The 24,628-nt window shown below is 46.0% G+C and overlaps 3 protein-coding genes across 8 annotated transcripts in view; 2 read left to right on the top strand and 1 right to left on the bottom strand.

Moving 5' to 3' along the window:
- Nucleotides 1–24,628, top strand: part of LOC142587514 (uncharacterized) — a 457,134-nt gene that overhangs the window by 89,601 nt on the left and 342,905 nt on the right. For 2 of the 4 annotated variants that reach the window (XM_075698580.1, XM_075698581.1), the window contains one exon: nucleotides 684–2,045. The exons of the other annotated variants lie outside the window; for them this stretch is intronic. In XM_075698580.1, coding sequence (XP_075554695.1) covers nucleotides 684–848 — 165 coding nt within the window. In that variant the 3' untranslated portion in view covers nucleotides 849–2,045. Of the gene's footprint in view, nucleotides 1–683; nucleotides 2,046–24,628 lie in introns of those variants that run through there. 4 annotated transcript variants of the gene reach the window in all.
- On the top strand, nucleotides 2,052–7,561 carry LOC142587513 (uncharacterized). Of its 3 annotated transcripts, XM_075698576.1 has the most exons (4): nucleotides 2,052–2,688; nucleotides 6,179–6,308; nucleotides 6,567–6,701; nucleotides 7,000–7,561. In XM_075698576.1, the coding sequence occupies exons 1-4, from the start codon at nucleotides 2,261–2,263 to the stop codon at nucleotides 7,030–7,032; spliced, it is 726 nt and encodes a 241-aa protein (XP_075554691.1). In that variant the 5' UTR covers nucleotides 2,052–2,260; the 3' UTR covers nucleotides 7,033–7,561. The 3 variants fall into 3 exon arrangements, 1 of the variants encoding a protein (XP_075554691.1); XR_012829561.1 differs by having other exon boundaries at nucleotides 6,179–6,701; nucleotides 6,986–7,561; XR_012829560.1 differs by lacking the exon at nucleotides 2,052–2,688 and having other exon boundaries at nucleotides 6,089–6,308; nucleotides 6,986–7,561.
- LOC142587511 (uncharacterized) lies at nucleotides 7,594–10,847 on the bottom strand. Its single transcript, XM_075698575.1, has 2 exons — nucleotides 10,493–10,847; nucleotides 7,594–9,634 (listed from the first exon to the last, which is right to left on the bottom strand). The coding sequence occupies exons 1-2, from the start codon at nucleotides 10,797–10,799 to the stop codon at nucleotides 8,289–8,291; spliced, it is 1,653 nt and encodes a 550-aa protein (XP_075554690.1). The 5' UTR covers nucleotides 10,800–10,847; the 3' UTR covers nucleotides 7,594–8,288.

Consider the following 24,628-nt stretch of genomic DNA (forward strand, 5'->3'; position numbering starts at 1 on the left):
TTGGTTCCCCTCACGCCGCCCCATTCTACTCTTTCTCCGAGTGACGTAATCCAGACGTAACAGCCAGACTGAACCGGTTCCAAAGCGAACCGCTACAGAATATGGCCCCAGGTTGGATTAGTCGGCGTCGTTCGAAGTCGCTTCGGATCCACATCGCACTGCCACAACCCACGGTCGGCGGTCTTGTCGTCGTCGGCTTGCTATTACAACACTGTCTTTCAGGAACACTGTCGCGCGCGTCGTACGTCCAAGGAACTCGGACAATCGTTGGTGCCGGCGCCTTCGCACGAGCGGCCATCATAGGCATAGCAGCCGGGGGCTTCGCAGCCTCCAATAGGTTGACGCCTGCGACGCGTCGCAGCCTCTCATTGGTGCCCGCCAGCGCAGCTTTGCCTCGCGTCGGCAAACTTCTAGCATCGGCAGTAGACTTAATCGCTGCACGTCGTCATGCTTCGCCGTGTTCCCGACTGACACTTTCGACACTTCGGCGCGTGCCGAAGCTTTCCGACGCATGCCTCTGGTTGGGGCATAAGAGCTCGCCAGAGGCTAGCTTTGGCTGGCGCTTCCACGAACCCCCACACCTGCAGTTGCGGCGGCGGTGCCAGAGCGCTGACGATGATGCCCGGCGTGGTTTGAGTGGCGATTCTTCGTGGGGGCTTCTCATTTTCGCTTGATCGTCGCAGGCTGCGGTGGCGGGCGAGCCTCCTTTGGATGCCAGGACTCGGATGCTCTGCCAGAAGCTGCGGGGTGGCTGTGAAGAGGAACTCCATGTTCCGCGAGCCGCCTGGGGTGCTGCCGGGCGCGAAGGAGTCGTCCTCCATGATGTCACCCATATTGTGGGCGCGTGATCATGGGGTTACATTGCGTAGCGAGTGCGCCTACGTTGCTAATTAAATAGAAATCACTAAATAAAAAAGACTGAAGGAAACTGAGCTAAGAAAGAACTAATGAGAACAAGTACCTAACTAACTAAACTACGCAAAAAAATACTGTTGAGTGGCAGACAGAGCTGCTGCGTGACCTGCTTGTCTTTGCATCCATTGACTTCAAATCCTTAGACTTTCCTACAGCCAGTAAAAAAAAATATTACTCAGCTTCGACCTCTTCGATGCCCTAATATTTACAAATGGTACATAAAAAACTGTTAGTTTACCTCTAGAGCCTCTTTTCATGCCAATCCCATCGGCCAACTTGATATTGTCAGAGTAAATTAACATCACAATTAAATTTTAATCATGGAAACTGCCAACGGGATGTGTCGGAAATCTCGTGCCATCAGTGAAATCCTTGAGGAGGTCACTGCTTGAGATGTCCAATTTGGACTTGAAGCAATGGAAAAAATAGGGGTGGTGCAGCAGATTTTCAAGCAGGCTTTTAAGAGGAATAATATAGCCGTTACTCCCACAATCAAGAATTACCTCTACTGGAGCCACATATATTCCTTCAGAACAATAAAGTGCCTTCCTTGCACTGGAATTGCGAAGAGCTGAAACATCAAACGCAATGCCAGCAGCTGCCAAGATATTTGCAACTCCTTGTACTACTGCGTCTACAGCTACTTTTGTGCAGCGATGCGACTCCAGTTGCCGAGCCAAGCATGACAGTTTGGTAATCAGTCAACTGATTAACTGAACTAGTTTCCGCATCCATCATGTACGAGGCACACAAAGACTGGCTACTAGCCTGAGTACTAGACATTTCCAAGCCAAGCACATCTACAGGCATTAATCTGTTATGAGCAGCAGATGATGAGCAAGATTTTTCTGTGTGATCCTTGTAATGTTTCACGTGGGCGTACCGCATGCGACATATGGTACATTTTAGTGCGACTTTGTTCATGTGGACATCTTTCGTGTGACTTAGAAAGCCATAAAGGTATCTTGTGGTGAATTGGCACGCACTGCAGACGTGCTTCCTAACCTGGCTTTTTGTAGGTAGCAGTGGCAGATCATTGGTGCTTCTCATACACAAAAATAATTTACACCCCTAAGGGTTTTTTTGAGCGTCTATAACTAACCCCCTAGCACCCTTGGAAAAACTGGGTTTTATAGACCTTTTTCATGTTTGCAAACAAGCAGCGCGCGCGTCCTATTGGTGCTCCTCAGACGCTTCCGGTCGAGCAACTTCCGGAAGCTTGGCTCTCGTGTCGAAAGCCTGCACTGCGAGCGCGCCGCATGGTCTCCGTGCGCATGGTGGAGGTTTTTTATTCTATGTGTTCGATATTAATCGCTTGCACCTCTCAGCACTGTGGCTATCGGACATGTCCAGCGAATATTTTAGAGGACTGGACAACGCTGCACAGCATCGCTACCAAGACAAGCTGTCCTTCGAAGGCCAACAGCTGCCGGACCCGTTGGACGACGATGTCGTGCAATTTTCTTTTTCGTCAAGCCCGAGAAACTTTCCGCCTGTCACAGCAGCGGATATTTTCATGTATTTAGTGGAGGGCGTTTGCTTCTACACAAAAGAACAGTTCAAGAACCACAAGATGAGTGACGCTTACAATGCATTCTTGAGTGGGAAAGTTAAGCGTGTAATGTCGTTCAAGGCAGGCAAGCGCGGAGTCGGCGTCGTCCTCTTAACTGCATCTGTGGAGGCCAGCCAGCTGCTCTCGAAAACATACCGACCGTGGTGCGTCGTCAAAGACGATGGCGCTGTTGTAAGCGCTCACTGCACGTGCATAGCAGGGTAAGTACAGTTTACTGCCTACTCAAGCGCACGATTTACATTACCACGACCTTAGGTGCCGATTTGTCTTAGTCCCACCGTGGTATCTTAGAGGCTAAGGCGTTGCACTGCTAAGAACGAACAGTGGGTTCGATTCCCGGCCACGGCTGCTGCATTTCGATGGGGGCGAAGTGCAAAAAATTGACCGCCCTTCCACTACTGTGAAGAGGGGTGCAAGCGAAGCTTGTGTTGACTCATTTGTGCTACGAGCGCGTGCCGAGCACGAGCGCAAACAGAGGGGCGCCAACGAGCCAGCTGCGGAATATTTCCACTCCGTGAAGATGGTTAACCAGCGAAGCGCAAACGTACGGCCGCGGTGTTTATATTAAAGTATTTAACAATTGCGAGGTTACACACACGTTCGGCTGCGACGGCGAGAACGACCTCACTGACCGAGTGCCCGCAGTTGTCGCTTGCGTTCGATGTCTCGAGTTTGTTCGGCAGCGTTATTAGCAGCATTCGCGCGCCATTTCCACTTGTGATTCTCCGAAGTTAAATGGCTTAACCCCTTCACCGTTTTTTTATATCAACGAATTTCTCCACAAAACTGCTTATTTTTTTTATTCCTGATTTCGATTATTATTGCAATAAAAAGCATGTATTCGATCTTAAAAAAATATTTAAAGCAAACACGAAGTCAAAGTAGCATATTCAAGTTTATTGTTTCTCAGAAAAAAGAAAAGGAACTTTCTGCTGGTAATGAACAATAAAAATTAAAGAATGACCACAGCCACCGATTTCTTAACTCTTTCACTGAGTTGTGGTGACAAAAAGTTGATTGCTTCACCGAGGAAGCATTGGGACGGTGTGGTAAATCTCAAAACAAGGGATCACGCATAGCGGTTTGTTGCAGCTCTTGCACCAAAATCGTGTTTCCTTCCTAATTTTCCGGCCTTTGTCTCCTTGCTTTTTGCAGCAAATGAAGCATTTCCTGGTTGGAGTTGCCTTGTTTTCGGTTGGAGGGATGTAAGCTGGAAAGTGCCTCTCTTGAAGTCGTATGGGATCAAGTACGCCAGAAGGCCGGCCACGCTTTATCTTTCGCGCGGGGTCGAGGTACCTATTGAAGATTGCTTCAATAAGGGCGAGGCGGAAGTCGAGGTGGTTCATCTTCCCTCCTTCCTTTTGATACAAAACAAAGGAGTTAAATGTCAACTCATCAAGCAAGTGGCGAAAAATCTTCTTGTAATATATTTTCTGCCGTTTTCTGGGGACAGGGTAGTTCGCCAGCATCTGGTCTGACTTGTCGACACCGCCCATTGTGTGGTTGTAGTCCCGCACGATGCTTGGCTTTGTCACGTCCCTCCCTTTCGAGTCTTTGAACGTCTCCATGTTTGCGCTGTGCACAGTGCTCAGGACAGTCACTACTTTTTTGTCGCGCCATTGGAGGGCGACACACTTACCGCGCTGGTAAGCTTGGATCTCTCCCTTTTTCAGCTTCTGTGTGCGGAATTCGGGAGGCATGTCTTTTCTATTTGCTCTGACTGTGCCATAGACATCTGTGCGGTTCAGGAGGAGGAGGTCGACGAGCTCTGGTGACGTATAAAAATTATCTACGGTCAGGCAGTAGCCTTTGCCTAGCAAGGGCTCCAGAAGCTTCATCACCACTTTCGTTCCCATTGGAGACGTAGGGTCGACATTTGCTGGTGTGCCGAGGTTGGTGCCTTTTCCTGTGTAGATGATAACATCCCACACGTACCCCGATGACGCCTCACAAAGCATGAAAAATTTCAGGCCAAATCTGGCTCTCTTGAGGAGAATGTACTGTGCCCAGCCAAGCCTTCCTTTGTAGAGCATAAGGCTTTCATCAATGGATATGTCTCGCTCCGGTACGTAGGCTGAGCGATAGTTCTTCAACAACCGAACCAGAAACGGCCATATCTTGTGCAGCTTCGGCTGCGGGTGACTGCTAAGGTCGCTGATACTGGAATTATCAGCAAAGTGCAGCATCCGCATCAGGAGCTGAAACCGGTTGCCACTCATCACCTCTCCGAAAATAGGTGTGAATAAGAGCTTGTTCCTGGACCAATACCAATCCTGTCGTGGCTTCTGCACAATTCCTTGCAACAGCAAGAGACCAAGAAACACCCACATCTCCTCCTCAGTCACCGGCACCCATTTTTTGACGCGGCTATGCTCACACGGACCGCAGCCCTTCACCTTCTCAGCAGCATTGCGGTTAGTTTCTTCGACCACCATTGAAATGAGTTCATCATCGAGGAAACGCTGAATATATTCAAGCAAGTCACCAGGCGAGCTTATAGTGAACGTCTTACCGGGAACTGCCAGAAAAGGAAACCGAGGAGGTCGTGTAGGAATGTTCGTGACGTCGATCTTCATCCACTGACGCGCGCTCGCATAGTTCGCTTCCGAGCAATCATCTTCTTCATCAGAAGAGCTGCTGAGTACAACATCATCACTGTCATCCTCGCTCCCTGAAACAATGTACACATCAGTGTCTGAATCACCATCGTCTGACGAAGATGACGACGAAGAAAAGCGCCGTTTCCGAGAAGACGGGCCAGCAATACACGTGTCGCCTCCACTGGATGCCATTTTAAAACCAAGGTTGCCCTACGAAAAAAAAAGTTTACGCGGTTGAAGAAAAAGAAATTAAGCGGTCATTGCTGCCATCTGTCGAGTAAAAATGCAAGCTACGCCACAAACGTGCGCCGCTCGTCCGAAACGCTGGAGGGAAGAACGTATTCAGCGCGGACGAGCTACACTCGTCCAAAACGGTTTGGGGACGGCCTGGCAAGAACGAGCACAGCTCGTCCAAAACGGTTAAGGGGTTAAAAATTAAATCTGTCCGTCACGTAATACAATGAATGGCTCATATTTCCCTTAAGCAATGCCTCATACCCCCGTAAACGCGGCCTCCCCATTACGGCGACAAAAGAAGTGAAATTCCACGCTCGTATGATGAGCGGTGACGGAGCCAGCTGTGGAAAGTAGACGTTCTGGCACGTGAAACTCCATCCATCATTATTATTTGTCGTAAATTGCTAAATATGGGCCTACATTTCTTGTTGCAGGAATTAGCAAAATTTAAATAATTTTTAGAGTTTTACGTGCCAAACCCACGATATGATTATGAGGCACGCCGTAATGATTGGACTACGGAATAATTTGGTGGGGTTCCTTAGCGTGCTCCTAAATTTAAGCACACGGGTGTCTTCGCATTTCGCCCCCATAAAAAGGTGGCCGCCGTGGCCGTGAATCGAACCTGTGTCCTCGAGCTTAGCACCGCGACACCTTACCTGCTATGCTACCACGGCGGAATAAAACTTAATGCCAGTTAACGCGAATCAAGCTATGGTAATGCACACTTTATGCATTGTGGGCTGGTTGTTCAATACCTTGCACATTTATCGTGCAAGTCACACTGCAGTTAATGCAGTGGTTTACCAGAGAGTTGTCGCTAACACCTAAAGCGCACTTGCCCTTGTTTCAGACTTGGAGAATGCTGCACACACGTGGCTGCCCTTTTATTCAGCATAGAAGCAGCCATAAAATATGGGCTGAACGACCCTTCTCCAACTGAGACAGCGTGCAGGTGGTCTGAGGTATCCAGGAAATCTATGGTGAGTTTTTAAAAAATTTATGGATGTTTGGTTTCCCCAATTGGTTTCCTTTGTAGCTTCTTGATATAATCATGGTGGATAAAATTGTGAAGGAGGCGAGAGTAAATGGGATAAATATTTACAAGCGTATTTCAGTAGACAGACATTTCACACACATTCGTCGTCTTCCATCAATTTGGAGAACACCGCACTAATCAATGTTCATACCCCTCCATAACAATATTTCTTTCATAAAATTGCAACAATGTGTATTTTCAGGCAGCCCCAGTCAGCGAAATAAACTTTTTCAAGGCAAAGCCTGGACAACAAGTTCCTGAACCTGCCCCGAGGCAACAAGGGTCTATACCAACATGGAGCTCTGATCAAATGCACAGCTTCTTGCAGCACGTCAAGGTAAACTACGAGACTTGCATTACTTCTAGTGAAAGTTCACGCACTATTCAAGCTGTTATAAGCTACATATTCAGCATCAGCATACTTTGGTACACCAAAACCTAATCAAAAGATCACATGCTGCATACTCACTCTATTTCCAACACCTTATCTTATGAAATCATTTATTACTTTCATACAATCATGCAGTGTTATTGGATGTAGTGGCTATCTGTTTTCTATGACACATGACAGACTGTGGTCTGGCTACATCAGTGAATCTTTATTATTGGTCTCTTTCACAGACATTCGCCCCCAGCACACTTGTGTTGAGTTGCGTGACAGACAGTGAAAGCACGGATTCTTCTCCCGAGACTGCTGCAGAAGAAAGGAAGACCAACCACCAGCACTGTTCATCGCAATCAGCAATAGATGACATTTACAGCAACATTGACTTGAATACTGCAAAGAATGTTCAGCTCAGTAATGAATGCTGTGAAGAAATTGAGCAGTCAACCCGTGGGCAATCACGGACATTTAGATGGACCCACGAACGCAAAGGCAGAATAACGGCCTCAGTTTTACATCGTGTGCTAGTTTGTCGTAGTGGCGTCAATGGCATTGTGGCTGAAATCATGGGCTATGTAAAGGCACCTAGGGTTTCAAACATCTGTTGGGGTGTGTCAATGGAGCCGAAGGCCAAAGAGGCATTCATATCGCAGGAGTCAAAAAAGCACAAAGGGTTTCAGTTAACTGAATGTGGTCTATTTGTTAATGAAAGACTCCCTTTTCTTGCTGCCTCTCCCGATGGAATTGCCTCCTGTGAATGTTGTGGGAAATCTGTGGTAGAGATTAAGTGCCCTGCATCTCTAAAAGGTGCTCCACTCAATAATGCTTCAAAGCACCTGCAATATTTAAATAATAATTTGCAGTTAAAGCATGACCACGCATATTATACGCAAGTACAAGCCCAAATGGCTGCCACGAAGCTTCGCCGAGCCTACTTTTTAGTGTTTACAGGGCAGTCCCTTACAATTGAGCTTATCAGCTTTAATGAATCATTTTGGTTGCATGCAGAACTTAAAGCAGCAAGCTTTTTTTTTACCCATATTTTTCCTGAACTGCAGACTAAACAAATTCTGAAGCAAATAGAATGTGCCAAAGAAACATGTTACTGTCACGGTAAGAAGTCTGGCCGCACTGTTCAATGTTCACTGTGTAAAGCAAACTTTCATTTGAAATGTGTTAACCTTAAACGTACACCAAAATCATGGATGTGTACTAAATGTCAAGTGGAACTAGGGCCAGCTAATGTAAGCGCACCAAGTGTAGAACACCATCAAGAAAGCTAAAACAGAGCTGTGGTCTTTTTTCCATAAAACTAAACCATTGGAGTTTAGCAAATTCACAGCCTACAACACTCTCCAGACATTTCACTTGCTGATGCAATAATGAAAATATTATGGCCATTCCTCTACTGCAGCGAGACTGTACCAAAGTGGATGCAATATGTAATCCAGTAGTAAAAGCAATAAATATTGAATATATATGCTTTGAACACCACTGGCTGCTTCACTTTTTATTTGGCAAGCAAGACAGCTTATTTTTTCAGTTACATACAGCAAGGTCTTTATGGTTTGTGTTGATGATAGGTGTTTGGAGATTCACCAGGCCACTACACACAATTGCCAACTTGTCAATGGTGGCATAGCCTACATCCCCAGCTCTTTTTATAAAGTTCACAGGAAGGATCATGTGAAACAGCCTAAATGATTTCAGCCTCTGAATTGATCGCTCGACGTGTATGCGGACACTGGAAATTTTTCTTGAAGTGGTGACCTCAGCCCCAGGGAGTTGTGCTCGTTTCTTCGTCAATGAAGGCATCAGCAGGCTTGCACCTCGAGCACCAAACATTTCTTCACATCTGAATCCTCTGTCTACAAGGAACACATCCCCTTCTTCTACCAATTCAAGCAGTCCGCTATGTTGCGTCAGCTCTTTGTCAGAGACCCTCCCGCCCCATGCTTTAGAAACGAACATGATTGATCCTGATGGGGAAATCACCACAAGAAGCTTGACTGTGTTGTGATGTTTATAGTTGGAATACGTCTGGCTTCTTGCTGTCATAGAAGTGGGTCTTTCGATAAATATTTCTGTGCAATCAATTATGCCCCTGACATTCTTGAATGCAGCATCTCTGAATGCTTCAGGGCACCTAGATTGCAGTGTTCTACGAGATGGCCAAATCAAGAGCTTCTTGAAGTTCTCAGCTAAGACATCTAGCCACGAATGAAAAATCCGGCTTACAGAAGTTACAGAAATGCCAAACCGAAATGCTAGATCTTCCGTCAGAAGTCCCAGACGCAGTCTCATAAGCACTAAAATAAGCTGCTGCTCTGGATCCAGGGCTGTTCGAGTTGTTGGGCTCCAGACAGACAGAACCATTTGAAGCAATGCAGCAAACATTTCCGCAGACACGACACCTGTGTGGAACTTCACAGCTTTCTGAGACTTCATAACAATGTCCCTAGTTTTCTTCCGAATCGGAACTGGCTTATTCTTCATCTCAAGCTCTGCATTTTTTTTCTTCGCAGATGCCAGCTGTTCTTCTAAACAAGCAACCTTATCTTTCAGTGCTGCATTCTCTAAAGTAAGAGCAGATATATCAACCATAGTAAGCATTGTCTCTGTTTCAGCTTCACAAGAACCTTTAGTGTAATCCTCGAGGCCGACATTACTGTCAGTTATTGACGATGTTGCAAGGTCACTTGTAGTAGATACACATATTTGCACCTTTGCACTTTTGCTCCCCACTGCAGGTCTGCTCGCTAGCACACTGCGCCTCCTTTGGCCACGCTGGTACCGCTGAAGTTTCTGGTTCGTGTTGCCTTGAACACGGTATGGAAATATTGTAGGGACATAGTCCGGATGGGTAGGGTCAGACGACGGCCGGCCTGGAAAATAAAATTGTCAGTTATTAAAAACATTCAGGGTCAAGCGCAATATTGAAAGTTTAGCTAGGAAGAGATGAAAGTCAACAGAGCTACTTTGCCAGAATTTGTTTTGCAACTGACCATGCTTGCTTGTATTGAACGGCGCCAAGAAGGCGGCAAGAAGTGAAAAAACGGATGGTAGACAGCACCGAGCACATTTTACGTGCCTGTAACCTTCGCAGCCGGCTCGCGATTTTTCAAGCATGTAACACGGGTGTCACGCGGCGCACTTTCGATAACTATCAAATCTCTAAGTTCAGATTGGTTCCGTTGTGCAATTTGCGGAAAGGTGTCGATCGCAGTAGAGAATTTTGATCCGGATCGGGCTCGAGCGACAGTTGCCGTGTGACACCGGTGCAAAATGCAAAGGATCAACTAAGATATTCGAAACGTAAAATAATCAGCCAAGACTCCTCCTAGCTCCATTTAATTTACTACAAAATGGCCCTTCTACATTAGGCACCCCCGTCGCGCTAGCTTGTACGCGCGCAGTGCTTGACACTGCGCGATGTAAAATACGATCAAAACGCACGGATTAGCTTTTCGCTGCCGCAAGCTGCGCTACAAAATGGCAATGGGCTTTTCCAATACTCAGCACTACATTATTAGTTGACAAGCAGTGATCTCGCATCGCCTGAAATCTTAGTAGATATTGCTCGCGATAAGCGGATGTACTAAGCTCACGTAAACGCGCACAGCGTTGCGCGCGGCATTCGCAGCACCAACATTCTCGTGAACGATCCTCGCAAGGCGTACAACAAAGCGAGATTGCATAGTTACCTTCAAAATGCGCGGTAAGTGAAAAAACAAAATACTCACCTTGAATGAAATGAGCAGAACAAATCTGAGAGCTGTTTGTAGGCACCCATTTATCTCTTCGCACTGCAGCGATCCACGCGTCCCGTCTGTCGCTTTCTCTAGGAAACCTGAATGTTCGCACTTGCGAAAGGAGATTGGTGCCAGACCGCCGGCTGCATCCAGGTACAACACAGCAAGGCCCTCGTTGGGTTTGTCCAAGCGCGGATGATAACTGTGGCGAGAACATTTCGCGAGCAGCAGCAAACGTGAACCACCGCAAGAAAAACACACAACAGCCAAGGACGCCGGAAGTTTCTTGGGAGGACATCCGGTTTGCGGCACGCTGGCGCGCCCTGGCGGCAAGCCTTCGTGAAAAAGGTCTATAGGGAAGTACACCCTTATGATGGTTGTTCTATTTTCCAATAACACCCTATCCCTAGAGGGTGTTTTGAACAACATATTACCCTTTGACCCATGGGGTGTAAGGGTGTGATCAGGAATATATTACCCCTTCACCTATCGGGCTTCATGAGCAATAGTCCTTGCTATAAGGGTGTTGAAGTACAGCATGTTGAAGCGGGTACATATGCACTTCATTGTATGTTTCATAAGTTTACAGTCACGCTAGCACAGAAATGTTACGTATGGTGTGAATACAATAGGTAACATGTTTCCAAATGTGCGGCATAGCAACTTTGAGAGAAAACGCATAATCACATGCAAGTGTTCTGTGTGAAATGGACCCATTTACCACAGATGCAGAAAGAGTGACTGCATAGAGGGTTATATATTCTAGCCTCCCGTACAATATTTAGAGCTTGCACTGCGGTTTGTATGTGGTGACAAGTCTTGTGGCCATTCTACATTGAAGAACAGTCTCATTCAAACCAATGTCCCAGGCACAGGCAAGGCTGGTGATGCCTTTGTGTAGCTCCATTCCAATGTCCTAAGGCGAGCCATCATAGATGAAGCCATTTCTTCACTGATAGCTGTAGCCATCTGCTTCTTTCTTAACTGCAAAATTATATGTTGCAATTTAATGTCGGGAAAAGTACACGAAACATGACAAGCAGCGCTTCCCTGAATTATTCAAGGCAACATCTGTTGTTCGTGTAGTATGTTGCTTGAACAGACGAAGTAAAGCCTAGAGAAATAATGAAACACAAACCAAATATCTGCACCTTTTTGTTTCACTTTGCACTGCAGCAAGAGAGATGTACTTCCGTTTCGTCTGCTTGTTCCCAAGTAGTGCAGTCGTGCACGCAGACACCAAGACTACGTCATTTTCTACCGTGTTCATGTGCGGGATCATGCACTGTGATCCGTTTGTGTCTACATCAGTATTCGTGTAGCACTAGCTTATATCACTAGTCAGGTGTCCTCATGCACAGCACGCAAAACGGTGTGCTGCACGAAAGGAGACATTCATAACAGCTTGCGCGGGACGCCGTCAGAAGTGCGCCGTGCCACAAAAAAGCGAAGAAAATTAAGGCGGGGCTTGTGACATGCATCACACTATCCTCGAGGCACGGTATGGGAGAACGCAGGGAAGGAATTTCGCTCTGGAGGCTAGACGAGGTGAGTGGAGAGAGTGTCTCGCCTTCTGAAATCATGGGGATATCATGAGCCGATTTGAAAAATTTTTGTGGCAGAATGCTCCCTAGAGGACACGTAACAACTTCCAGTGTATAACAAAAATTTTCTATGGGGCCTGGTAAGGGGCCCTTTAAGCATCTACACTGCAGTAAAATTTAGTGCTATCAGTTTCACGCAACAGACCAGAATAACATGCTGCTTTCAACGGAAAATTTTCATGGGGTAGCCCATGTACCTATAAAGGATTCATGCATAATAGGTACGCACACAGCACCCAAGTGAGCACTTCACCACGACACAGAGCAATAGCAACACAACACTGCCACGTTCTGAGCCCATATATTTAAAAATGTTGTGCAAATTTCACGCACTGTGTTAATCCTTGTTATGCAAAGCATTTTCCAGGATAACCAACGTATAAATGAGCACTTAAAAGACCATCTGTGGACATTATTGACCAGAACTATCTCCCCCGCAGGGGCGTCTGCGTCAGCAGGCGTTTGGTGTGTTGCGACACCACGTACCCGAGCACACGAGGGTTGGACCCTCCCGCGTGTAGCCGTGCGTGGCTTAGCCGTGTCTGGGGAAAAGGGGATCCTGGGGGTTGAGCCGAAGCTGGGTGTTTGGACCGTTACGGCCCCCCGGCGGAGGCAACACACCTCTTCGGCCTCGGCTTCACATAGACGGCACCCTCGGACTGACCCACCCGGGGGAAATCGGCAGTCGCCTTTTCCTGTCCTCCTCTCCAATCTTCGTCTTTCTCTCTCGCCTTTTTCATCTTTCCTGTCTTCTCATCACTTCTCCTCACTTCCTAGTTTCCCGGCGGCAAGGGTTAACCTTGTGTAGCTGGCCAGCCTTGGTTATGCTGTATTTGGTTATAGCAGCGATGTACGGCTGGCGTTGGCAGGGTTTCTATAGCAGGAGCTCCTGTGACGTCCCCCTGTTGGGCTCCATGGTGGGTGGTCGGCATCGCGGCCGAAAACCCAACTGTACTTATGGAAAACGCTTTTCCTAAAATCCCTGATCGCCCTCAGAAACGAGGGCGCACCGAAGAGGTCTTTCAATTTTTCGGACGCCAAGTCCACAATTTCCCTCGTTTTCATGTCATCCACGCAGAAAAACCAGCTAAACAAGTTCGAACAATCTCCCCGTTCCTTGTGTCTAAGTCTCTTACCGAAGTTTTTAGCCCAGGATATAAGGTGTCGAGGATGGCTAGCTGTGACCTCCTCTTGGAGCTCCGCGACCTGAAACAATTTGAGAAACTGCCTAAACTAGTATCATTTGGTGAGACCCAAGTAGTAGTAACCCCGCACCGCACGATGAATACCTCCCGCGGCGTTGTCTCCGACGATGATTTGCTGGAGCTCACTGAGGCTGAACTGTTGGAGGGCTTCAGTGAACAAAATGTCATAAATGTCAAAAGAATCAAGATGAGGCGAGACGGTAAAGAAATTGCGACCAAACACATAATACTCACCTTCAATTCAAGTGTCCTGCCCGAGTCAATCGAGGCCGGGTACATCAAGCTTCGTGTAAGACCGTACGTGCCAAATCCCTTGAGATGTTTCAAATGCCAGCGTTTCGGCCACAGCTCGCAGAGCTGCCGAGGCCGCCAAACATGTGCGAAATGTAGTGCCCTTGAACACGCCACTGAAGCATGTAATAACTCTCCACTGTGTAAACTGTGACGGGGATCACGCCGCGTACTCGCGGTCGTGCCCCTCCTGGAAGAAGGAAAAAGAAATTGTAACTATAAAAGTAAAAGAGAATATATCGTTCAAAGAGGCACGAAGGCGGGTATCATACCTGCCCAAGAAAACCTTTGCCGATGTGGCGCATCAGGGGGCAGCGCCACAACGGCCTCCGGCGGCTGTCCGACCCACAAGCAGTGAGTCGGCAGTTACGCCATCTGCCCCCGCGGCGGTTGCAGCTAGCGCTGCTCCGTCAACCGAGGAGAAGGGACCGTCGACCCCGAAGGTGGGCGCAGCCAAGGCTGCCTCAACCTCCCAGGTCCCTTCCAGTGCTGGCAACGGCCGGCGCATCCAAATCCCCCAGGGAGCCCCATCGACCTCCGGGCTGGTGGGCGCAGGGGTCTTGCCCTCCAAGGCGGGACCCTCTCGGGAAACTTCTCGCTCGCAAGAGCACGTGTCCGGCGCCTCACAAGAGGCAATGGACACTACACCTATCCTCAAGGCGCACCAGGCGCCTAAGGAGCGGCGAGGTTCCCTCGTACGCTTCAAAAAGAGCAAAACCCCGGTTACAGGGCCTCGAAAGGGCTCTGTAATCTGAGACATCCCTTCCATTTCCGTAAACACAGCACCAACTTAATTTAAAATATGGATACACAAATCATTCAATGGAATGTCAGAGGTCTACTTAGGAATCTTGATGATGTTCGAGAACTCATCTGTAAACACAATCCAAAAGTGCTGTGTTTACAGGAAACACACTTGAAATCAAAATACACAAACTTTCTTCGACAGTATGTTACTTTTCGCAAAGATCGCGATGATGCTGTCGCATCGGGCGGTGTTGCAATTATAATTCAAAAAAGCATAGCCTGTCAACGTGTACAGCTACGAACGGCCCTTGAGGCAGTGGCGGTTCGAGTTATTCTGCTAAACAAACTTATCACTATTTGCTCGCTTTATATTCCTCCACATTATAAGCTAAGCAAACATGAATTCCAGACCTTTATAGATGAATTGCCAGAACCCTATGTTGTTCTTGGCGACTTCAATGCACATAACTCCCTGTGGGGCGACCCTCGTATAGATTCGCGAGGACGTCTTCTCGAACAGTTCCTTTTTTCTTCGGGTGCGTGTCTGTTGAATAAGAAGCAACACACATATTACTCTCTTGCAAACAGAACCTATTCTTCCATAGATCTTACCATAGTCTCCCCGTCTGTACTGCCTGAACTTGAATGGGAAGTTATCGACAACCCTTACGGCAGCGACCACTTTCCTATACTGCTAAGATCACCTAAAGACAACGAATATCCACCACACGCTCCTAGGTGGAAGATTGAGACAGCTGATTGGGATAAATTTCGATCTCTTACAAGTATCTCATGGGCTGACCTGTCTTCGTTAGGAATTGATGCTGCAGTCGAGTTCTTTACAGCCTTCATAATAGATGTCGCATATTAATGCATATCAGAAGTAAAAGGCTTGGCCTGCAAACGGCGTGTCCCGTGGTGGAACGACGATTGTAGGATCGCTCGTAAAAAACAGAACAGGGCGTGGGGGTTGCTACGCGCTTCTCCCACTGCGGAGAATCTTAGCAACTTTAAAAAAGCAAAATCCGAAGGCAGGCGAACCCGCCGACAGGCCAGACGAGAAAGTTGGCAGAAGTTTCTATCGAGTATTAACTCGTTCAGAGATGAGGCCAAAGCCTGGAACAGGGTGAATAGGATAAGAGGGCGACAAGCATATGCACTCCCTTTGGTAAACACAGAAGGCGATACCCTACAAGCTCAGGCGGACTCACTTGGGGAGCACTTTGAGAGCGTGTCAAGTGCCAACCATTACTCGCAATCCTTTATGAAATATAAACAAATAGAAGAATGTAAGCCACTTATGAGAAAATGTCAACAGAATGAACCATACAACTGTCCTTTTAGCATTGCCGAGTTGAGAGCTGCCTTGAGCGCATGCAAGAGCTCTGCACCGGGATCTGACAGAATCATGTATGAAATGATCAAAAACTTACATAAAGACACCCAAGTTACACTAGTCACAATTTTCAACACCATTTGGGCTGCGGGATACCTCCCGACTGCATGGAAAGAAGCCATTGTGATCCCGGTTTTGAAACAAGGCAAAGATCCTTCCTCAGTGGCTAGTTACCGCCCGATAGCCCTGACAAGTTGCCTTTGTAAGGTATTTGAAAAAATGATCAATCGCCGTCTCGTGCATCTCCTAGAGTCAAGTAAAATGCTTGACCCATTTCAATGTGGTTTTCGGGAAGGGCGATCTACAACTGACCATCTTGTGCGCATCGAAGCGAGCATTCGCGATGCCTTCGTGCACAAGCAATCTTTCTTATCTGTATTTCTGGATATGGAAAAAGCGTACGACACAACCTGGCGGTACGGAATCCTGCGCGATCTTTCCGCGCTAGGTATCCGCGGCAACATGTTAAATACTATAGAGAGCTACCTAGAGAACCGTACATTTCGAGTGAAAATAGGTCCTGCACTGTCGCGTACATTTATACAGGAAACTGGGGTACCCCAGGGTGGCGTACTCAGCTGCATGCTCTTTGTCGTAAAGATGAACATGCTTCGTGCATCTTTACCACCAGCTATTTTCTATTCCGTCTACGTAGACGATATGCAAATAGGTTTTAAATCCTGCAACCTCACAGTCTGTGAGAGACAGGTACAGCATGGTTTGAACAAGGTGTCACAGTGGGCAGAGAAAAATGGCTTTAAAATCAATCCTCAAAAGAGTTCTTGTGTGCTGTTTACAAGGAAGAGAGGCCTGGTTCCGGATCCTTGCCTAGAACTGTGTGGACAACAGATACCTGTAAACAAAGAACACAAATTTCTAGGTGTTATACTTGACAATAGACTCACTTTCATCCCACACATTAAACATCTTAAAGAAAAATGTCTGAAAACAATGAACCTAATTAAACTTCTATCGCAGACCACGTGGGGTAGTGACAGGACGTGCTTAATGAATCTCTATAAGAGCCTGATTCGGTCACGACTAGATTATGGTGCCGTGATCTATCATTCTGCCACCCCGAGTGCGCTAAAGATGCTAGATCCGGTCCACCATCTAGGAATCCGCTTAGCCACGGGCGCTTTCAGAACAAGTCCCATTGAAAGTTTATACGTAGAATCAAATGAGTGGTCACTTCATCTGCAGAGAACATACATCAGCCAAACATATTTTCTGAAAGTGCACTCTAATCCTCAACATCCGTGTTTTAATACCGCTAATGATACACTCTACACTCTACACTCTTCCGGAATCGTCCCACCGTAAGACAACCTTTCTCGATGCGTGTGAGGGAGCTTAGTGTTGAAATGGATGTCCCAATCCTCAAACATCTCCTAATGCCTCCAGCTAAGCTGCTACCTCCTTGGGAGTGGCAGATGATAGAATGCGATACATCCTTCATGCAAGTTACAAAACACGCTCCAGAGATTGAAATACAAATGCATTTCCGGGAACTCCAATACAAACACTCCTGCACGGAGTTCTACACCGACACATCAAAGTCACGCGTGGGGGTGTCCTATGCAGCCGTCGGCCCATCCTTCTCGGAATCCGATGTACTGCATCCGGAAACAAGCATCTTTACGGCTGAGGCCTACGCACTGTTGTCGGCTGTAAAGTATATAAAGAAATCAAAACTCGAGAAATCAATTATATATACGGACTCCCTAAGTGTTGTGAAGGCCTTGCTGTCATTCTGTAACCACAAAAATCCGGTAATTAATAAACTTTATTCCGTCCTATGTAAAACGTATATATGTAACCAGCATGTCATCATATGCTGGGTGCCGGGTCATAGGGGCATCGAAGGCAATGTTCTGGCGGACCAGATGGCCGCATCAATTGCATCGTATTCTGTAAATCCTACCGCAGCAGTCGCTGTCACAGATCTGAGGCCCTACTTGCGCAGAAAACTGCGAAACTACTGGCAACGCTCGTGGGACATGGAAACAAATAATAAATTGCACATAATAAAGCCACAATTAGGGTTCTGGCCTTCTGCAACAAAATCACGCCGAACAGATGTCCTATTGTGCCGTCTAAGAATAGGACACACATTTGGCACCCACAATTTTTTACTCACTGGAAATGAGCCCCCAACCTGTGGGAGATGCGGGGAGAGGCTGACCGTCCTCCATGTCCTCCTGGAGTGTCGGAAAGCCGAATCTGACAGAAAGAAACATTTTCCGTTAGCATACCGGCAGCACATTCCCCTTCATCCTGTAATGTTACTCGGCCCAGAACCGCTCTTTGACACTAACTCAGTTCTAGACTTCCTGAAAGATGTTGTGTTACATGTAATTAGCCCTATACGTTCATAGCGTCCCCTCTCTCTAGAGGATGCCGCTGTGAAAGCTATTTCGCATAGCACATGCCTCTCGGCCCTTGCGTTTCAAGGGCTCTGGCGAGGCTGTAGTGCTCTTAGACAAATTTTAGCATCTCGCATATTTTATATAATGCAGCATTCTTTTTAATGCATTTCAGTGATCATAGTACATGTCATTAATCATTGCCATAATTTTATTACCTGTAATTTTTATGCAATTTACACTCTTTTAGGCCCCTTTACAGCCAGGTCACATTAAATTCACAGAGCCCATCACACCACGACATATTCATTACCACTAGCATGGCGCTCTTTGGCCATACCTGGCCCTTGCGCCATTAAACCTCAAACATCATCATCATCATCATCAGAACTATCTCCTAACTTCCTCACCGCAGCAGAAAACAGTATGTGAAAGGCAGTTTTCTAGGAAACTAAGACAATAAGAACAAGCCGTTGGCACTACTGTCTATAGAATGCAATAACTACACAAGAAGGTAGGGCTTAGACTGCCATTGCTGCTTTTGTTACCTTCAGCTTTAGTAATCTTGGGCTTCTAAATTCGCCTCACTGGTGTGCTCTCGACACTTGGTTGTCATGGTGGTTGCTCTGTAAATGCTTATAAGCATGGTTGTTTTAAAATATTCGACACAATTATTTGTAACATATTCATTGAACATTTAAAAATGTTAGTTGAGAGCATTACTTGTTTTGTTTTTCTGTTCTCTTTATACTAAGCATCAATCACTAAGCTGACCTTTTTTTCTTAATTTCTGACAGTGGCTGGTAACAACCCCTCTGTCAGAATTATTTGGCATCTCTACTACAAAGAAGCCCAACCTACACCTTGACGTCATCTTAGACATCACCACTAAGCAAGCACATAATCCTGCTGGTATTTTTATTACATAGGTTTTCACTAAAGACCTTCCAAAAAGAACTATTTAGCATCTGATCATGTAGATGCGTTTAACTGGAACAACACAGTGAATCCATCATGCTTAACTGAAATTTAGCTATTTTAATCAAAGCACAGTTAAAGCCTTTCATGTATGAAGTTTGTCATCTGCTTTCACTTGATCTTGCTGGTTATCTGACAGTGAGTTATACTCAGATCAAACATTCTAATGGCCAACATCTTTCATCTGTGAAGCGCAGAAAACTAGTGCACTTGTCAGTGTTGTTACGGCATTCTTAAATGTAATGATTAGGCAGCTGGCTGTTTAGCACTGTAGTAACATTGTACAGGGTGATCATTTTTAAGTTTTATGAAATTTTTAACGATTTCCTGTGGCAAATCGCCTAACTCTTGTCCTTGAGCTAGATTATTTGAAGAGGTGGACATTACTAGCATGAGAAGTCGAAACACATGTTCAACTAAAAAATATTCACTAATTAACTAATTATTTTACTGCACATATTGCAATTTACGAATTGTAGCCAGTGAGCTTGGAAGACGTATGCATTTGAATTTCCAGGATCACACCAGTTTAGGAATATTTCCCTGATAAAGAACAATACACAAGGGTGTTTCAGTTACTTTTGTGCATCAGTGCATAAAAGCACATTTTGTTAAGAAAGGAAGTGGAACAACAGTGCATTTTTACGGCAAGTTTGATGGTACATATTTCCAAACTGGCGTCATTCTGGAAATCAATTCCAAGAGGATACACCTTGTAATCTCACTGGCTATGATTTGTAAATTACAATTTGTACCTCATATATATGGTGGCGCAGGCAAACACTCCCACGGTTCTACTAGGAAACATAAATACCCAAGAAATTGTTTGGGGAAACTGCGCCACGGTAGCTCAATTGGTAAAGCATCGCATGCGTAATGTGAAGACGTGAGTTCATTCTCCACCTGCGGCAAGTTGTTTTTTCATCCACTTTCACTTCCATTAACTATTCACAAGTAATTTACCCTAAGTTGTCCTTGGTGTCAGTGTTTGCTGGCTTCTTAGGTTATGATTAATAAACATCAGGCCCCTCGGTTAAGCCCCTTTCTCTTCGTTTATATGTGCTGTAAAGTAATCCATTCCAAAGATAATTAATTGAATATGTGTTTCGATTTCCCGTGCAAGATGTGCCTGCCTGTTTGAATATTCCTGCTCAAGGACTAGAATTATGCTATATGCAAGAGGCTACAGTAAAACCTCATTAAACCGTGCCCACTTAAACAGTACTTTCGTTTTAAAAGTAGTAAAGTCAAATCCCCGACTCAGCGGCCATTGAACATAATGTGTTTCGTATCCGCATAAACTGTACCAGCTTATTGCGTACGCATCGGTTAAAACGTAGCGTTTGAACTTTTCGTCGCGCAAACACGGCGCTGCGCCGTCTCCATCGGGTGGCCCGGCAGAACAACACGCCTCAGAGATCGGAACAACGGCCTCCAAGCGCCCTGCGCGTTTGCGCGTGAAGCCACATCAACATCATTTCGACGTGGTGCCAGAGAGCGTTATGGCGTCGTGCAAGCGAGGACTCGCGTCGTTCCGAAGCTTGGATAAAAAAGGCGCCGGGTGCTCAGCATAGAAGAAAAATTAGACATCGTCCGTGCTATCGAACGTGACACGAAGAAGTCGGCGCTGACACGCAACAGGGATCTGCTGTTGACTACAGTGTGTGGCATTTGGAATGCGAAGAAGTTGCTCTGCTGCGACCGCGAAGATATGTCGGCTACGAGGTTCGACTTTTCGCCATCGTTGCCTCTGTTGTTGCCGAAGTGTCGACTAGCGACAGTGACGAGGACGACACGCAAAGCGATAGCACGGGCGATTCAGGCCCGACAGTGGCATAAGCTGCGCGTTGCGTCAGCCTCATGAATGCAATCGTCGCGACGACAATAGGGGCGCGATAACGTAACTCTATTCCAAATGAAAAATTATTCCAAACTCCGGCATCCGTAATGAAAAGGGCGCCCCCGGGACTTCTGCAGCACTACTGCGCACGTGCACGGTGAATACGTAACACCAACGAGGAATCTGCCATGCGAGTGTTTGCCGAGAAGAGGGGGCTGGCTGAAAAGCTGGCACGCAGCTTCAGTAAGTTTGAGGCCGCTGTCGTTGGCGTGCTAGGCTGCCGCGGCATCAAACGAAAATAACGCTTTTGTCGCGCAAAGTGAATAAATACTGCATGTTTTTCCCCCTTTCATCGCACTCTCTCTGAGTTCCATTTTCGACAGGTAAGTGGGCGATCTCATGCTATTCGGTTAAACAGTACTACCGTTTAGTACGTACCTTTCCAGAGCTCCGGTCAACTACGGTTTAACGAGGTTTCACTGTATATTTAAAAATTCCACAAAACTTTAAATCATCACCCTGTATAATGACACTGTGAATTTAAAAACAAACTTCAGTGAACCATATTGAATTAATTAGCAAATGGCCAGTGTAACAAGCCTGATCATCGTGGAAATCTTTTGTAGTTTATAAGCATAGTGCATTTCAGTTCCACATTTTTCTTGAAATCAGCCCTTTCTTTTTAACAGCTAGCATCCCTGCCAGTTTGCTTAAACATAATGTTGCATGACTTCAATAGTACTGCACAATAAGGCTTTTTCCTGCTCACAATGTCTAGTGATGTGTCTTTAGCAGCTGAGATAATTCATGCAGGTAACCATCAGAAAACATTGCGATAACTGCCAAGAAAATGCAATCATGCGTTTTTTTTGTTTGCAATACAGCATGTGTTCTACCTTCTGCCAGGTTTGTTCTCCTTGTCAGGCCAGCACGGAACTTGCACAAGAGGCACCTTTTGCATCCATGAAGATATTTTGAGGTTATAGTGATGTCAAAACATGACATCAACCATAACGCTTTAAACTATTTTATGAAACACTTATTTGTACAAAGATAGAAAAGGCACCAATTTTGAATTTACCACATTTGGTTTACAGTACCATAGTAGAAATGGCTCAACTAGTACAGGTACGCAAACGGGCTAGTTGGTATTAGCCAGCAGCGTTTATCTCCACTTTTCGTCACTTTCGACGTCCTTTGTACAAGTCCGCGCTATCAAACGTCATGGATCAACTAGTAGAGCCTGAAAAAAATATGTCATGAAAGAAAACTTGGCTTTCAACCTCGACACTTCTGCCTGTCAGGTGTTATGGTTTCTTCAGGACTTGTTTCTCCATACAAACTCAGACCCATCAGGTAAAGGTTACTGAGAAAGAAATGAACAACAACATCAACACCTCTCAAGGCACATGCATCAAAGGAGTCAGAGCGTCATACACATTGCTTTTAAGTGCAAGAGTATTCTGTTTCTTAGGCAAACTGCACTCATAGTTTCCTAAAGCCTATATATTCATTTGTCAGAGCTATGGGAAAATCACAAGGTGGAAAAGGATGTGTTGGTGCAATTTCAACTATTACGTAAAATGACAAATGAAACTGAATGTTACTTAGAAAGAGAAGCAGTCAGACTTTTTGTGCTTTACCTTTTGTTATGTCCACTCCCATCCTGATGGCAGCAGAAACAGGAAGACAGCAGCGTGGTTCAGAAAGCAAACGAAGGATCTGATATCTTAGCTGACATGAAGAGTAAAAAAAGGGGGCTGGTCAGGCCATGTAGTGCAGACGTGAGTCATCATTAACTAGCACGAAAAAGACAACGGACGACAACTAGACGCACACAGGACACAACTCTAGGCTTCAACTGAAATTTTGGCTACACAAAAACATAGGATTCAGGGGTTGCGACCTCCACGCATGGAAGCAACATTCACCTTTCCCTTACCCTGTTGTTTGACACAGGAGGTATCGGAGCAAATCGATGGACAGGTTCATTTCGAGATTTGAACAATCTTTTTTGGCGAGAACCAGGGAAGGGGTGCTTACACACCTATCACCCGCTTTTTGATGCAAAGTGCTTCGAATATTTTCATGTTGACCTGCCTCTAGAGCCGCCTGAGCAGACGACTGCTTTGAGACTGCTCACTGCATGAGCACCTACAGCAATGATTGGCCACATGGCCACCAGCCACTGACAGCTGCCCTATCTTTGTTCCCCCAAGCGGTCGTTTGAACACCGACCTGTTTAGCTTGAAGGAACATAGGACAGCTTTCGGTGCCTTAGTGGCTGGTGGCCACCTGGCCAATCGTCGCCATAGGTATTCATGCACCGAGCAGTTTCAAAGCAATCGTGTACTCGGGCGGCTCCAGAAGCAGGTTCATAGGGAAATGTACAAGCCACTTTGCATCAAAAAAGCGGGGAATAGACCGTGTGTAAGCACCTGTCTCTGGGTCTTAACAAGAGTGTTCGTATGGGAAATTAACCTGTTCATCAATTTGTTGTGATAGGTCCTGTGCTGTTTCCGTCCATCAACATTCTGTGCATCCCATGTTTCTGTGTAGCAAAAATGTCAGTTGAAGTCTAGAGTTCCGTCTTATGTGCTTCTTGATGTTGTCGTCTTTCTCACGCTAGGTAATGATGTCTCAAGTCTGCAATGAGCGCCAACTAGCCCAAGTGCGTTCTTCAACCATGTAATGCATAGGGCAGATAACCGGTGGCACATTCGAGTTACAGAATGGATGCCAAGGGAAGAGAAGGGTAGTCGAGAACGGTAGAGAATTAGACTATGATGAAATCAGGAAATTTGCAAGCTTCATTTCGAATGAGCTAGCGCAAGACAGACGTAATTGGAGCTCACTGGGAGAAGTCTTCATCCTCCAGTGGAAAAAATATGTAGGCCAATTGTGATGAAAAAAGTATACCTGTAGGCCCAAGACAGTCAGTCGGTTCCCATGCAATTGCTTCATGCTGACTGTAACTACATGGGCACAAGAAAACAACTCACCATTAATACCACCCGAGATTGACCACTAAAAGAACCTCTCAAAACTGCAAATACACACATATATATAGGCTAAGAATAGTTACAATAACCATACATGTTATAACTAGACCTTAGAATAAGGTAGTAAAACGTACAATAGCCGTAGGATGTTCAGTGCAATTCATTTCAGAAACATTCTCGACCACTGACAGCACGTGCTGCCTTAGGCATACAACAAGGAAACATAAATAGTAGTAGTAATAAGCATGGTTGCGTGAAACCAAGAAACGAGTTCAGGGACGAGAAAAAGATTGATTAGGCTCAGTGTACTTATTTATACAAAAAGATAAATTTATAAACAATTGGTGCAGCCACGCGTTCATCCGCAATAGCACGAGAGCTTCTAGAACAAATGAGCACAACTGAATACGAAAGATAAGTACATAGCCGGAATGGTTGTGGTTCTTTTGTTTTGTATTAGTTCTAGCGATGAAAGCACAAGCATTGCAGGCTATCTGCGCTATTACCAACCGCGTGACCTCCGACAAAAAAAAACAAAAACAAATTGAGTGCAAGTACCCAAGCGACATCTAATACGGTTGTCACACTGCAAATTTTGGCCGCGATCGATCCTGAATGGGATCGAATTTCTGGTCGCCTTTGGCTTCCTTGCTGAATCTGCGGACTGGAGCCAATCGTAATCAAAAATGGCCGCATGA

Source organism: Dermacentor variabilis, chromosome 7, assembly GCF_050947875.1.
Source record: "Dermacentor variabilis isolate Ectoservices chromosome 7, ASM5094787v1, whole genome shotgun sequence".
Taxonomy (NCBI): Eukaryota; Metazoa; Arthropoda; class Arachnida; order Ixodida; family Ixodidae; genus Dermacentor; species Dermacentor variabilis.